The sequence below is a fragment of the Pituophis catenifer genome, unplaced genomic scaffold (genome assembly GCF_029215685.1).
Source record: "Pituophis catenifer annectens isolate HBS135680 unplaced genomic scaffold, rPitCat1.0.hap2 SCAF_1, whole genome shotgun sequence".
Lineage (NCBI taxonomy): Eukaryota > Metazoa > Chordata > Lepidosauria > Squamata > Colubridae > Pituophis > Pituophis catenifer.
Window position 1 is genome coordinate 286,668,246 of NW_027256881.1, and position 15,305 is coordinate 286,683,550.

Below are 15,305 nucleotides of genomic sequence, written 5' to 3' on the forward strand. Positions count from 1 at the left end.
AATAATAATAATAATAATAATTTTATTTCTATACCGCCCTTCTCCCGAAGGACTCAGGGCGGTGTACAGCCTATTAAAAACACAGAACAAAACAACAATTAAAATTTAAAATCATTAAATAATTAGGCTCCAATTAAAATCCCAGAAATTTAAAATACCCCAATTTAAAATCGTTATGTTAATAGCCCGGCCTGGCGGAACAACAGGGTCTTTAGTGCGCAGCGAAACACCCGGAGGTTGGAGATCTTACGTATTTCCGGGGGCAGTTCATTCCACAGGGCTGGGGCTCCCACAGAGAAGGCCCTCCCCCTGGGTGTCGCCAGCCGACATAACTTGGCCGATGGCACCCTGAGGAGACCCTCTCTGTGGGAGCGGACTGGTCGGTGGGAGGCAATTGGTGGCAGAAGAGCAACTAAGATGATTAAAGGCCTGAAGACTAAAACATATGAAGAATGGTTGCAGGATTTGGGTTTGGCTAATCTAGAGAAAAAAAGGACTAAGGGGGAAACATGATAACAGCATTCCAGTATTTGAGAGGCTGCCACAAACTTATTTTCCAAAGCACCAGAGGGCAGGACAAGAAACAATGGATGGAAACTAATCAAGGAGAGAAGCAACCTGGAATCGAGAAGAAGCTTCTGTCCTGTCATCACTTACATATTTACTTTGGCCTGAACAAGATCTTTAATGATGCTGTTCTCAGTGGTAGAGTTTGATTTTTATGTTAACTACCTTCTTTATCATTGTTTATTAATGCTTTGTTTCATTAATGTTTTGGTAAGCCTTGAGTAGTTTATAATAAAAGGCAGGTCACAGTTTATTTAAATTTATAAACTGCTGATAAATGTACATGCAAACTCTTAATATTACAACACTCTAATTGCAGAAAATAAATTATAGTGCTTAGCTAAATTCCAATACTGCCACGAAGCAAATCTCCTTAATACAGTTAGAGAATAATAGCAAACAGTACTCAACTGTATCCAATGAAGCACATGCCCTTAAATCTGGTAAAAATCCAACTTCCAGAAGGTGAAGGAGGAAGGTTTGGTCCTTTATACCATAGACACGATCTAGAAAAAGCACCATGGGTGCTTTGTGGTCAGGACAGAAAGTTGCAGACATATTTGGCTCAGTGACTGTTCCATCTGACAAAAAAAAAAAAAAAGCCATTATCTCAGTACAAATATTGCTCTACATTTATTCAATTTAGCTGTATAGAGCTTCTGCCTGCAAACAAGTGAAAATGCAATGCTGGTCTGATATTCACTTATTTAAGGCTGTCATTATTTCAACATTCACTTACCTTAGTTTAGAGCAAGGGTGTCAAACTCAAGGCCCACGGGCAGAATCCTACCCACGGAATGCTTAGATCTGGCCTGTGGGGCCGGCCTGGAAACAGCAAAGCACTGGCACACAGTGCCTCTGCCGTGAAAACGGAGCTTGGGAGGGCCTGAGCTCCATTTTCTCTGGTACAGGGCTGCAGGAGGCCATCACGGCCAAAAACAGAGTGCAGGGGGCCACACACAAACGAAGAAGAAAGGAGAATGAAGAGGGAAGGAAAAGGAAGGAAGGAAGGAAGGAAGGAAGGAAGGAAGGAAGGAAGGAAGGAAGGAAGGAAGGAAGGAGTTTATAATGAGAGTGAGGGATGGTCTCAGGGAAGTCCTGCCTTAGCACTTGGCCACCATAGGTGCCCACAACACAAGTGACATCGAGCTGGACATGCCCACCATGGCCACGCCCACCATGGCCACGCCCAACCCCCAGCTCTCCCAGATCAAACACAAGCCCTGAGGCGGCCCTCAATGAAATCAGTTTTGACACCCCTGGTTTAGAGAAACCAGAAAACCAAAATAACAGTAGTCTAAATTCAAATTCACGGATCCACTTCATGGTCCTATTGTAAAATCTTTGAAATCTAAGTTCTATGAAAATAACCTAAACTTTGATATATAGAGAGAAATAAGTTGGGGCTTCTGAAGTCCTAAAGTGTTAATAAATCATTATTTATTATTAATCATTAATCATCATTATTAATCATTAACCATCAACACTATCATTGTGTTGTACCTTATGATTCTTGACAAATGTATCTTGTCTTTTTATGTATACTGAGAACATATGCACCAAAGACAAATTCCTTGTGTGTCCAATCACACTTGGCCAATAAAGAATTCTATTCTATTCTATTCTATTCTATTCTATTCTATTCTATTCTATTCTATTCTATTCTATTCTATTCTATTCTATTCTATTCTATTCTATTCTAAATGGTTAATAAAAAGCAATTTTTGTTTGTCAGTAGACAAGCACAATTTTATACCAAGAATGAGGAAACAGAACAGATGACCAAACAATAGTTTGAATTTTCTGTAGGAGATAAATGTAACAAAATGTTGCACTCTTAAATTATCCAGTTCAGGAGTCAAATCTGTTATTCTACACTTTTATCATCCTGGTTTTGTTCTGTGCTGTTTTGCTTCTTTTCCTTCCTTTACAGGCTCTAACTTTTTTTATATATTTGGCAGACCTTGCAATTTCCTCTATTCTTCTGATATCTTTTGTCTGTATGATGTGTTATTTTCAACTATGTAAATAATAGCTCTTCCACCTTGAAAAGCTGTTATTATTTTATGATATAAAAGCAGCATTCTTTTTTTGTTGTTGTTTATGATCTTGTTTGAAAAACAGGAAGACAAGTCAAGGATTTTTCAGATGGTGATCTGTTAGTTCCTAGGGACACTGTCAACATTCTGCATCGCCCAGAGTGCCTGACTGAGGGAGATGAGCAGTTAAGAATAATTAATTAATTAATTAATGCCGGATCCCAAAACACAAAACAGATATTCAGGATCAAAGTAAACTGTGGTTTACCTATAGGTATTAGTTGGTGCAGCCACCAATAAAGTCACCAAAGTACAATTTTGCTTCATTGCACTATGGCCTCTATATGTTCTATGGAATTTATTTGTTTTACATCTAGATCTCCTGTATGGAGAATTAGTGCAGGAAAAGCGCCTCAGAGCTGCGATATAAGGATATCTGCAAGATGGACCTAAAGGCCCTGGGAATGGACATTAACAACTGGGAAACCTTGACCTCCGATCGTTCAGCTTGGAGGCTAAAGACGCAGCATGGCCTTCTCCAATTCGAAGAGACACACTTGTTCGGCAGGCTGAGGCAAAGAGGCAGTCCAGGAACCAGCAAAATCTGGGGGCTGGGCAGGGGACAGAATGTATCTGCCCTCAGTGTGGAAGGGATTGCCACTCTCGAATTGGCCTTTTTAGTCACACTAGATGCTGTTTTAGGACCTCTTTCCAGAGCACGATACCATAGTCTTTTGAGACTGAAGGATGCCAATGAAATTCCAAGAAGTGTGGGTAGAAATCATGATGGGAATAAGTTAGAATAAAGTTCTGAAATGCATTCCAACCAGATATTACTGAAGTACTAGAGCCTCGGTGGCGCAGTGGTTAGACCGCCAGATGCCTGCAATTTGCCAGTTCAAATCCCACCAGGCTCAAGGTTGTCTCATGCTTCCATCCTTCCAAGATGGGTAAAATGAGGACCCAAATTGTTGGGGGCAATATGATGATTCTGTAAACCGTTTTGAGAGGGCTGTAAAGCACTGTAAAGTGGTATATAAGTCTAAGTGCTATTGCTATTGCTACAAACATGTGGACACAAAGGTCCTGCGAAACATTTTTACCAGAAAATTAGAGAGAAATGCATTTTATAGGGTTCTATCGTATTTTTCGGACCATAAGATGCACCAGTGTATAAGATGCACCAAGATTTCAAAGAGGTAAGTAAGAAAAAAAAGTTTTTGCCCTCCCCGGCCCCCAGGAGTACTCTGTAGGCCTTCCAAACTCTCTGTGCACACCGTTTTTTGCAAAAATAGGGCTGTTTTTCCCACCCAGGCCCCCAGGAGCACTCAGCAGGCCTCCCAAATGGGCCCGTTTTTGTGAAAAATGGGGCACACAGAGGGTTTGGGAGGCCTGCAGAGTGCTCCTGGGGCCAAGGGAGGGAAAAATGCCCCTGTTTTTGTGAAAATTGGGTGAAAAATGGGACCATTTTCTCTCCCCAGCTCCCATGAACATTCTGCAGGCCTCCCAAACCCTTTCACAAAAATGGGATGAGTGGGGCAGGGCAAGCAAGCATTCTTCAATTGGCTGTATTCAGCGTATAAAATGCACCAACATGTCCACCCTCTTTGGGGTGGGGGGAAGAGCGTCTTATACTACGAAAAATACAGTATATCAATTATTCAGACTGTTGTTTCCCCAGGACACCAAAATGCCTCTCAAAACCTGCTGTTCCAAGTGTCAAGATATCACATTGTCTTGTAGACTTGGCATAGTCCCTTCAGAACTTCAATATATAGAAGAAATCCTATTGGGATTATTGTTAAAGTGCAACACTCCTATGAATGATTCCCACACTTCTATAAAATGTACTCTGTCATCTACCACCATTTACATTGCGCTGACTTTTTAAAATTAATAACCTCTGTCCCCCCAAAAAAGATCTCTACAGAACTGATAGCTGAAAATGAAGAGATTAAGTCACTATGGACAAATAGGCAGCAATATTCAATCAATCAATCAATAGTCTAGAATGTTCCAAATATAGTTATATATAGACCATGGCTTGGGATATAGGGGAATTACATAATCAAAGAGTTTACGCAGTGGTGAAATCCTCCACTGGTCGCCACCGGTTCGATGTCTGTGCATGAGCGGTGCAAGCCACACGCACGCTGCGTGCACACATGCACAGTGCATGCTGGATGCACGCTGCGTGCATGCGCATGCACAGTGCACACCAGATGCACGCTGTGTGCACATGTGCACACCACACCAAATGTGGCCTTTGGGATTTCCTGCTCTTTTTTTTACTTTTTAAAGCATTTTTAACTACCAGTTTGGGCGAACTGGCCCGAACCAGTAGCATTTCACCCCTGAATTTATGTAAAATAAATGTTAGCTTTATTATATAATTTATATAGCAAGCTGGTTAAATATAATTTAAATTCATTTTGTAATGTTTTACATTCTTATCCATTTCAAATTATTGGCATCCCAAAGGTGCTTTTTTCAAGAGGCAAGAAGACTTTCTGGTTTTTCTTTGAAGACATTTAGCTTCTCATCCAAGAAGCTTCTTCGGCTCTGACTGGACGATGGGGAATGGAAGGAATGGATGGTGGGGAAATAGAAGAATCCTTCCATTCTCTGACCATCCAGCAGAGCTGAAGAAACTTCTTGGATGAGAAGAGAAACATCTTCAAAGAAAAACCAGAAAGTCCACTTGTCTCTTGAAAAAAGCACCTTTGGGACAACCATGACCTGGATGACTTCGAATCTCCATAGACAAAATTATTGGCATATAATTATAATATGATAAAATTAATACAATTGCAAGAGAAACTTAAAATACTTTACAAATCTAGGCGTAAGCTTTTAAAGGAGAGTATCTGAACAAGATCAAACAAAGCAATCTTCCGCTTTGATTTTCCATCCCAACTCGAGTTAGAATGATTTTCATAGTTACCTTTGTTTATTGTTGGTAGTTTTAATGGAATACTTATAATCCCAACTAAATCTTCTGTTGGCACAAGGGAACGCAAAATTGACCGTATTCTAATAGCTTCACCTTTCCCAGTTTGGATAAGCTGTAAAAGAATGTTATATTATTTTGCTTATTTTTATTATCTTCACAAAAATACTTTCTTATTTTTTTACAAATATTCAAGAACACTAAGAGATAAAAATATTTCTTTTATTTACCTAAAAGCAATTTAGTTTTTTCCCTTCAGTGATTTCCCCCATATTATGATGTTTTAGATTTACTGAGAATATGACCCACTATCAGTCTTGCTACTTGGGGTGAGTTAAGAATTAAGTTCATCAACATATGAATTACGCCACATGTTTCCTATTCTTTATTGAGTACATATATGTACTAAATGATGCCATATGCTAAATAAATAAATAATAAACAAACAAACAAACAAACAAACAAACAAACTGAATGAAGAAGGAAAGAGTGTGGAGTAATTTAACCCCTGGAGGAAAGCTGCCTAACAAATAAGTAAATATATAAAAGCTCCTTGTGCATCAAGTCCCCTTATCTAACAGATCTTCGCTAGAATAGCTTCCATTCATCCCTAAACCTAACCACCTTGTTTCTTATTCAGTAAATGAAGATAGGTTAGTGGTCACATCAACATGATTTAAATGTTTCTGTTCTAATGAAGAAACCCAGAACTTTTCCCATGTATCTCAAGGTAAACCGCTCCAAACTCGATTGCAGAAAATACGACTTCAGTAACAGAGTGGTCAATGCCTGGAATGTATTACCTGACTCTGTTGTTACATCCCCAAACCCCCATAACTTTAACCTTAGACTGTCTACTATTGACCTCACCCCTTTCCTAAGAGGTCAGTAAGGGGTGTGCATAAGTGCACTAGCGTGCCTACCATCCCTGTCCTACTGTCTTCATTTATTCGTAATCATTTACTATGTTCATATTTATGTTTATACTACTAACTGTTATAATGTACATGTTAGACAAAATAAATGAATGAATGAATGAATGAATGAATGAATGAAATATTATATCCATTCCAGTTTCTTGGAATGCATTTGAGTTATTTTCCTTATACCTTATTCCTTCTAATTCCTAATTCTTTCTATTACTGCATCTTACAGTAGTAGTGTAAGTGTACAATACTACTGCATTTAGAGATCTTAATTTGATAGAATTCATTTCTTCTTCTACCAAAATTATAAATTTATATTCATGGAGTATGAATGATCCACCACTGAAGGTAGGCATGAACTGAAGTAGTTCATGTATTGATGATTTAGAAAATTCATGTGTTAGATTTCCTGTTCCTACAGAAATAACAAGGCTACTTACATGGAGTTCTGGTGCACAGCGGCCAAGCAAATCTATAAGAGCTGAATAGAAAGACATTATTGCACTGCCCATGTGGACTATCTCTTCCTCTTCCTCATCTTCTTCTAGACTAGTGAAAAGAAACCATGTAGCCACAAATAAATATTGAGGTTATTTAGAAAATTCAAAAACATTGTTATGTTTTTAAGCAATTTGTCTTCTTTAATGTAAGCAGTTCAACTTATTTGCTGCCTTATATTGTATACTATTCATAGCTTTTTGTGATGTTAACTAAACAGCAAATTGTTACAAATACAAAATGTTAAACTAAAATTGATTCTATTCCTTTAGAGATTTCATCAAGTAAATAGAATACATTCCAACTGAAATTCCTGCTATGCTTTCTTATAGTAGTTCATATACTGGTAAAGTCTTAGGAGAAATTATTTTAGTAGTCTGGTATAGATATATATTTTTTCTAAAAGTAATTAAACCATACATACATATATGTGTACTGAATTCTCAATAGCCTTTAAAAGGAAGAGGGAGGGAGAAAAAGAAGGAAAATATTGTGGAAAGGACTGATATACAGTCAATGCTATGTTTTAATTTCTCTCTTTCCATTATAGGTTTACTCCAAATCACGTTTGCTCTCCCAGCTGCTTTTCCAACTAATTTACATAATTATAATACATGTTTCAGGTATTATAACAGTACCTGGTGAAGATCATTTGTGTGGGGAAGTAGCAGGTGTAAAAAAAGAGAATGTGCTCTAATTGATTTTCATACTAATATATCCTTTCTCTAAGCAACTTTTCTTAAAAAACACAGCTGCCTGCTTTTAGATTTTTGTTAAACTAGTTTAATCATGTTTAGTTAGATTACAAAGGAAATCTTTTTCAATGATAGAAAAAAGGAAAATGTCAGCTTTCTCCCTCTCTGATTAACCAAAATGAGAGAGACCATAGCAGAAACAGAGTGCTTTAAATCCTATTAACCCTTATAGATAGTTCATTACATTACTTGTCTCATATAGGAGATAAAGAAAATTCTACATAAAATATCTGTTGAATTGTAGTTTGACATTGTTATCAGTGCAGAAATTCAAACATTATTTCCATCATATTTTTAATTATTCTCACATAGCAGGCAACTAACTAAAGTGTTATAATGATAAGAAAAAGGTGCTTACCCATTGCAAAGATATAAAAATGACTGCGGCAAAAAGAAAGCAAAGATAGCACCAGGTACCTAGCAATAGGTGCCTTGGGTACAATCCCAAAACATCTGGAGTACCACATAAAAACTATTGGCATTGAAAAAATTATCCTCAGTCAGTTGCAAAAGGCAACCTTATTTGGAACAGTTTACATCCTGCAACAGTAGCTCTAATATCATCAAACAACGTCCCAGAATATTATTCTTATTCCAAAACATACCGGTAAATTTAGATAAAAAGTTTTTTTTAGAACTAGACAAAATCATCAGAGAATTTATATGGGAGGGGAAAAGACCGAGGTTTTCCATTAAAATTCTAAGGGGCAAAAGAGATATAGGTGGATTTGGACTCCCTGACTGGGAAATATATTACAGGGCAGCTAAGTTAGTCTGGATAAGAGATTGGATCACTCTGGAAAATGAGAGGATTCTTACCTTAGAAGGCCACGATCTGCAAAAAGGGTGGCATGCCCACATTTGGGATGCAGAGAAGAAAAGGAAGACATATTTCCATAGACATAAAATTAGAGACTCATTGATACAAACATGGACCCCGATTAGGCAAACATATTACAAAAAAAATTCCGAGTTGGCTCTTAACGATGGAGGCCCTGATCCACCCCAACAGATGGGGGATGGAGAAAATGGGCAGATATAAAGATATCTTAGACGAAGGAGGGAATCTTAAATCAAATGATACCTTACGAGAGCAAGGAATAACCTTAGATTGGTGGATTTATTCACAAATAAAATCTAGATATCAGAAAGACAAAGAACAATATGGTTTAGAAGTTGGATCAAATGGATTGGATAAAGTCCTGATGGGAACAAATAAAAAGATTTTGGCCAAACTATACAACTATTTATTAGGTGATGATAAGTCTGAAGAGACCACAAAGAATCAAATAAATGCATGGGAAAAAAATATAGGGCGTGATATAAATTTTGGGGAATGGGAGGAGGCATGGAATAGGAATCTTAAACTGACTAGAGCGGCGGCATACAAGAAAAACCATTATAAAATGCTCCATAGATGGTATTTAGCCCCGGCCAGACTAGCAAAGATATATCCTAATATACACCCCAATTGTTGGAAATGCGGCCACGGTCAAGGCACCTTCTTTCACATGTGGTGGACATGCCCAGAAGCGAAAGAATATTGGAACAAGATCAGGAGTTGGTTATATGAAATAATTGGCGAAGATATTGAATTAATACCAGAGATATTTCTCCTGGGAATAGTAAAGAAGCCATATGGAAAGGAAAAGATACATTTAATGATCCACATAATTACAGCCGCCAGATTGGCATACGCACAGTATTGGAAAGAGAAAACCCAACCACCAGAAGAGCTCACAATTAGGAAAATATTGGAGTGCACAGAGATGACTAAATTAACTCATGAATTAAATGATGATGAGAAGTCAATTTACTATATTGTGTGGGAAAGGTGGTACGAGTGGATGCATGATAAAATGAAAGAAAGACCTAAAGGTGTTAAATAATGGTTAAAAGTGACTTGAAATATCACCAAGTATTGTTTATGTAAATAGTTAAAACACTGCACATCCGATACTAACTGAAAATGTCATTACATCTATGTTGTTTATGTTTCTGTTTGTATGTTTTTCTTTTTTGTTTGTTTGTAAAAAATCTCAATAAAGTTTCTCAAAAAAAAACAAACAAACAAACAAACAAACAAACAATGTCTGCCTATCTCTGGTCCTCGAGAAGGACTCAACAGGTAGATTAAAAATGCCAAATTCAGTCTAATCTGATGGACAGTTTGATCAACCATAACTGGAAATGCATATGTACTATTTTATACAGTATAATATAACGCTTTTCATTTCTTTCTGGCTTTTGAAGGAACCTTAAATTTTACAGATAATTTGAGGTATGCTATGAATAAAGATTAATAAACTATAACTAAAGTAATCTTGTGCAATTATTGCTGCAGTTGTATTTGTCAAAATTTATCTCAACAATATATTCAGCTACATAAGGCAAATGAGTGGATGAAAACACTGAAGAAATGAATTCTGACTTCATCTCGGTATTGCCAGAAGAATTACTGCTACACCAGATTTTTAGATTCTGAATTACAAAAAACTGATTAGTAGAAAGACATATGTTGAGCATGAAAGCTGCCAAATCAAACTCTTGCCACGGCTGGGAAACATTCCTGTTTGAAATCCTATGGAGCAGCTGGCACTGATAAGGCACTTCTGGTATTTCTGTTTAAGATTATGCTTTATCCTAGTTTGTTATCCTCCTGATAACATTCACTTACAATTTTCTCTTACAACCCTGAGAAGTAAGATCTAGAGCTGGGTTCTCAGAAATTTTAATTGCTTCTTGCATCGCAGCTAACAGACCGTTTCCTCCTTCTCCTCTGAGAGCAGGGCCAAAACACTCCGGCCGTCGAATAAGAAGCTTAACAAGAACACAGGCATTTTCTTCAACACTTTCACCTGGAAACCCACAAAACACAGAACACAGTTATCTGAACAAAATCTAAACCCAAATACAGAAGATTTGGGTGAAAATTACATCTTGGTAATCTTTGCAGTGTCTTCAAATTTTTGCTTATAGAACTGTACTATTAAACTCTGAGATCTTTGCATATATTTTATTCTATGGTGGGAAGGAGAAAGAACTTGGATTTTCTGAAAAGGAACTGAAGCGGAAGAATATTGAAAACCATGGAATAACAGTTTTTTTTTTTATTCTAAGAATTTGTAAATCGAAGTTGGAAACAGTATCAAGCATCATACGGGCCTCTGAGAAAGCAAAGTAAATTGCAGCATCAAGTTAAAAGTAACACAAAGAGCACCTTGTGCTGAAATAGAATATGCGATAGCAGAATACTAATATCCTTATTCTGGAGATGGGAAGGGTACAAGGAGGTTGTGGGTGACCGATGTAGGAATCTCCCCACAGGAGTCAGAGGTTCAGTCTGCCAGACCGTTAGGCACCTGTGTGCTTGCAAACAGACTGTGCCATTACAATCCAGAGGCCACTGTAATCATTTTATACCCATCTATCCTTTATATAATTACTATCTGCATTTACATCCTCTCTTACCTAATGGGCCAAACATTATTCTTCTGTGCCATGTGTATATTTATATACATGGTGCAATGAAATGGATTCTAATTTGTGAAAGTATATGCCATTTAGAGTAAATTATTCTCTAAAGCAGGGGTGTCAAACTCAAGCTCCATGGCCCACATCCGGACTGCAGGGTGCTTAGTTCTGGCCCGCGAGACCACCCTGGAAACAGTGAAAAACCAGCCTGCAGTGCCTCTGCCAGCGAAAACAGAGCTCGGGAGGGCCACGCACAGCTCTCACAGGCTCTGTTTTCACTGGCAGAGGATTGGAGGAGGCTGTCGCAGCTGGAAACAGAGCTCAGGAAGCCATGCATGGCCCTCGTAGACTCCCATTTTCACTGGTAGAGGGTTGCAGGAGGCCGTTGTAACTTGGGAGCCCATTTTCACTGGCAGAGTGCTCGGGCCATCATAGGCGCCCCCGACATGAGTGATGTCAAGCTGGTCATGCCCCCGGCTACACACACACACACGCCCCCCCCCTGAGGTCAAACACAACCCTGATGCGGCCCTCAATGAAATTGAGTTTGACACCCCTGCTCTAGAGCAACAAAAAATTTTAGTATAAGTTTGCAAATGTATATATACAGCCTGATATTATTACACTATTAAAACAGTTTCAGCTCTCACTCTGCTGTGCAGGGATAAGTCAGAAAATTAAATCTCAGCAGTGTAGTCCTAACTCATGTCAATTCATATGTATGCTTAAATGCCTTCGGTGTTTAAATTAAATTTAAACAGAAAGATATAATATAAATCAAATAAATAAATTACCATTAACAAAGACAGCAAATCTTAAGAATGAGAGATACCGTTCACCCTCTATGGGATTCCAACCAATATCAGGGTATCCGGCTGCTAAAAGCATTTGGCAGCTCTGAAGACCGCAGCCTGCCAAGTAGGTTACAACCTGTTCAATACAAACATGAACATCATCTTAGTCTTTGTTCTAAGCAATCAAAATCAAAGTGAGCTGAAACAACATATTGATACATGTGAGTAGGGGAGAAATGTATGAACAAACATGTATTTTAAGCTTCCAAAAATGTAAAGAACATAAAGAACCAATTTCTCTGGAGATAATCACTTTAACTGATAAGCAAGGAAATTGCTTTCAGAAGAAACTGATTTCTACAAATTTACTAGCAGACATAAAAAATATGTCTCCAGCCATGGAGACCAAAAAGCAGTTCATAACAAGAACTGAGAAAAATATGAGCAGATGGGAAGGACTGAATTCAAATAAAGTTTTTCTTCTTTCCCAAAAAGTGACTGGGACTGACAGATCTATGGATGAACCAAGGGATCAGTCAAAGACAGTCACAAACACAGGAATCCCTGATCAAATGCTTGAGAGCATCTCCAGGACAAATTTAGCTCCCTTTGTTGACTGGACTCAATAAATCCTGTGAGCCCCCCTACCATTTCCTCTCAGGGTCCATGTTGATTCTTCATAATATAATATAAATTAGGAAATTAAACATATCTGCAATGAGAAGACCATACTTGAGTGACAATAGCCATAAATAATATACTACACATAAATAATATACTAAGTAAATATACTAAGTAAAAACTAAGCCCCATTATGTAAGAGGAAAAGCTGCTATGAATCAACAGCCAGAAAACTCACTTCTTCATGTCTCAACACTGATGAGTTACCTATTCTGCAAGAAAGACAACTAAGATCAGAGAACATCAAGATTGTATAGCAAATTATGATAAAATGAAAAGTTGTACAAGATGTTGAATAATTACTTTTTCTAGGTCTGGCTCTTCCAATGCAAGGGCAAGCTCATTATTATCCATTACTGAAGCAGCTGCTACATCTAATGGAGTGGACCCTCTCATAGAAGGAGAAGCTGGAGGAAAAAGACATGATTATGTATAAAATTAAAAATATCAGGCATGTAGTTACATGCGCTGTACAGCAGAGGGCAGCAGTTACTTTGCAGTTAGCTAAAATTTAAACATTGGTGTTTTTTTCTTCATGGTTTATGGAGAGAATCCATTGATTGCTGATTGTTGTTGTGACTGTTCCTTTCCTTTCAGTTCAGCATTTTGTGGCTTAATTAGTGGAGATAATTCATCAATCTTCACTTTTCTGGTTTGTTTCTAATTGTTTTATTGTAATAAAATTATAATGATTGTTTTATTATGATGAAATTATAATAAAAAATTATAATCATAACATACTTTGCATACTTAGGTATAAAGTATCAATGGCAAAATACTGTGAATGTTGTGTGGTCATCAAAATAGCATGATACTTCTGGGATCAAGCAGAAGCACTACCTGGTACTTTCCCACCCCATACAATAATTGGCGTGCATCATAAGAATAGATTGTGTCACTATACAGTACATGTCACATGAAGGTGTTTGCTGGAAACTAACAGTAATCAGCAAATACTTGCTTCTGCAATGTTATGAAATAATCTTCACTTTCTGAAATACACATGATTTTTTTTCCAGGATACACAAACACAGAACTTTTTAAAAAAAGATAATTAATAGAGGCCAGAGTTATTATGGTTCACAGATCATCATTGCAGTTCTGAACTAATGTCCAAACAGGTCAGTTTAAACATAAAATTAGGAAGATGGGTGGTTCGAAAATGTGAAATAAATATAAACTTCAAAGAATTCTATGAGTCTTCTTTTCAGATTTGTAAATATATGCTTACTGACTAATACTATATGTATTAGGATTTGCCTGGAGTAATAGTTTCATAACATTAGAGTACCAATATAATATCCCAAACGTTGACCAGATCTCAACACACTTGAGATGCCTTATCTTTCATATGTAAGATTTTAATCTTGCATAGTCACTTAAAAACCACCTTACAAATGCCTGGTTCAGTCTCATTGAATATGGTGGACACAATAGGATTATGCTCTATATCTTTTACAATATGATTTGTAAAAAGGTCTTGAGGTTTTATAATTCTTTAACCTACAGCACAACTTAAAAACCAGTTACATAAATAAAAAGAGTATCAACATGCAAAATAAGTTAAATTAGGCTTTAATGTAGGAGGCTACAAGCTAAAAGTGTTGATATGTCAAATTAAATCAAATTAAAATTAAATAGCATACCAAGTCCAACACTGCTGTTTTCAAGTAAGTAGCTTAAATGCTCAAACATAGCTTTTTGGTTTTGGCGACTGATCCGGCAAAAATAGCAAAGAAACCGACAACAACTTGCCACCATTTTAGGAAAAGCAATCTGCGGAAGAAAAACACTGTTAAATAATCTGTACATTTTTTATTTAAATATTTACACAAAATGTTCTTCTCTGTTGTTTTGCATCAATTACTTTAATAATACTAATGGAGAATCTGCAAAAATCAGGAGACTACTCAGGATTGCCTATTCTCAGCAATAATTCTGTCAAGGGATTCTGTCAATTGCCTCCTCTTTTGAGTGGCAAGTCAGGCCATAAACTTCAAGAATGTTTGTGGAATACTTTTGGTAACATTACAATTCTTTGGGTACATGAATGTAAGTATGTTTGTTGCGGATGTTACTTTGTTGGCTGAATGAATGATTTGCAGGGAATATTTATGCAAAGCCATGAGCAGTATGAATCTGAAAATTAATAGAATGAACTGAAAATTAATCAAAGAACAAGGTTGTTGTGTTTTACAGGGAAAATTGAATTGACAATTTCAACTTATACATAAAAGAAAGAAAACTATGGCAAATACACAAATTTACAGTATGTATTCTTGGAAGAATATTTACTACCAATGAGAGAATGGGTGGAGAATTTTTAAGATGTACACATGAGGATAGAGGTAATCTGTTATATATTGTGAGGTAATACAGGTAATCTATTGTGTATTGTGAGGAATCAACATTTGTCAAAAGTAATGAAAGTATTTGTGTTTATGCCTACTTTGGAAGGGTAAGCAAGACATAACATGAGGAAAAAAAAACTAAGTTAAGAGTCTGAAAATAGGAAGTAAAAATGTAAAGAAAAAAGAGGAAACCTATGAATAAGGCTGACATAAGAATGCTTTGCAATTATAGGAAGATAAAGAAAGTATAATGGATTGTGTTGGTATTAA

The 15,305-nt window shown here is 37.0% G+C and overlaps 1 protein-coding gene across 1 annotated transcript in view; it reads right to left on the reverse strand.

Annotated features, from left to right (window-relative positions):
- The window catches only part of RYR3 (ryanodine receptor 3), a 244,899-nt gene that overhangs the window by 123,554 nt on the left and 106,040 nt on the right, over positions 1–15,305 (reverse strand). Inside the window, exons 42-48 of the mRNA XM_070935838.1 lie at positions 14,331–14,460; positions 12,988–13,091; positions 12,004–12,139; positions 10,413–10,593; positions 6,923–7,031; positions 5,551–5,671; positions 979–1,148 (exon numbers count right to left, since the gene is read on the reverse strand). Coding sequence (XP_070791939.1) covers positions 979–1,148; positions 5,551–5,671; positions 6,923–7,031; positions 10,413–10,593; positions 12,004–12,139; positions 12,988–13,091; positions 14,331–14,460 — 951 coding nt within the window. The remainder of the gene's footprint in view (positions 1–978; positions 1,149–5,550; positions 5,672–6,922; positions 7,032–10,412; positions 10,594–12,003; positions 12,140–12,987; positions 13,092–14,330; positions 14,461–15,305) is intronic.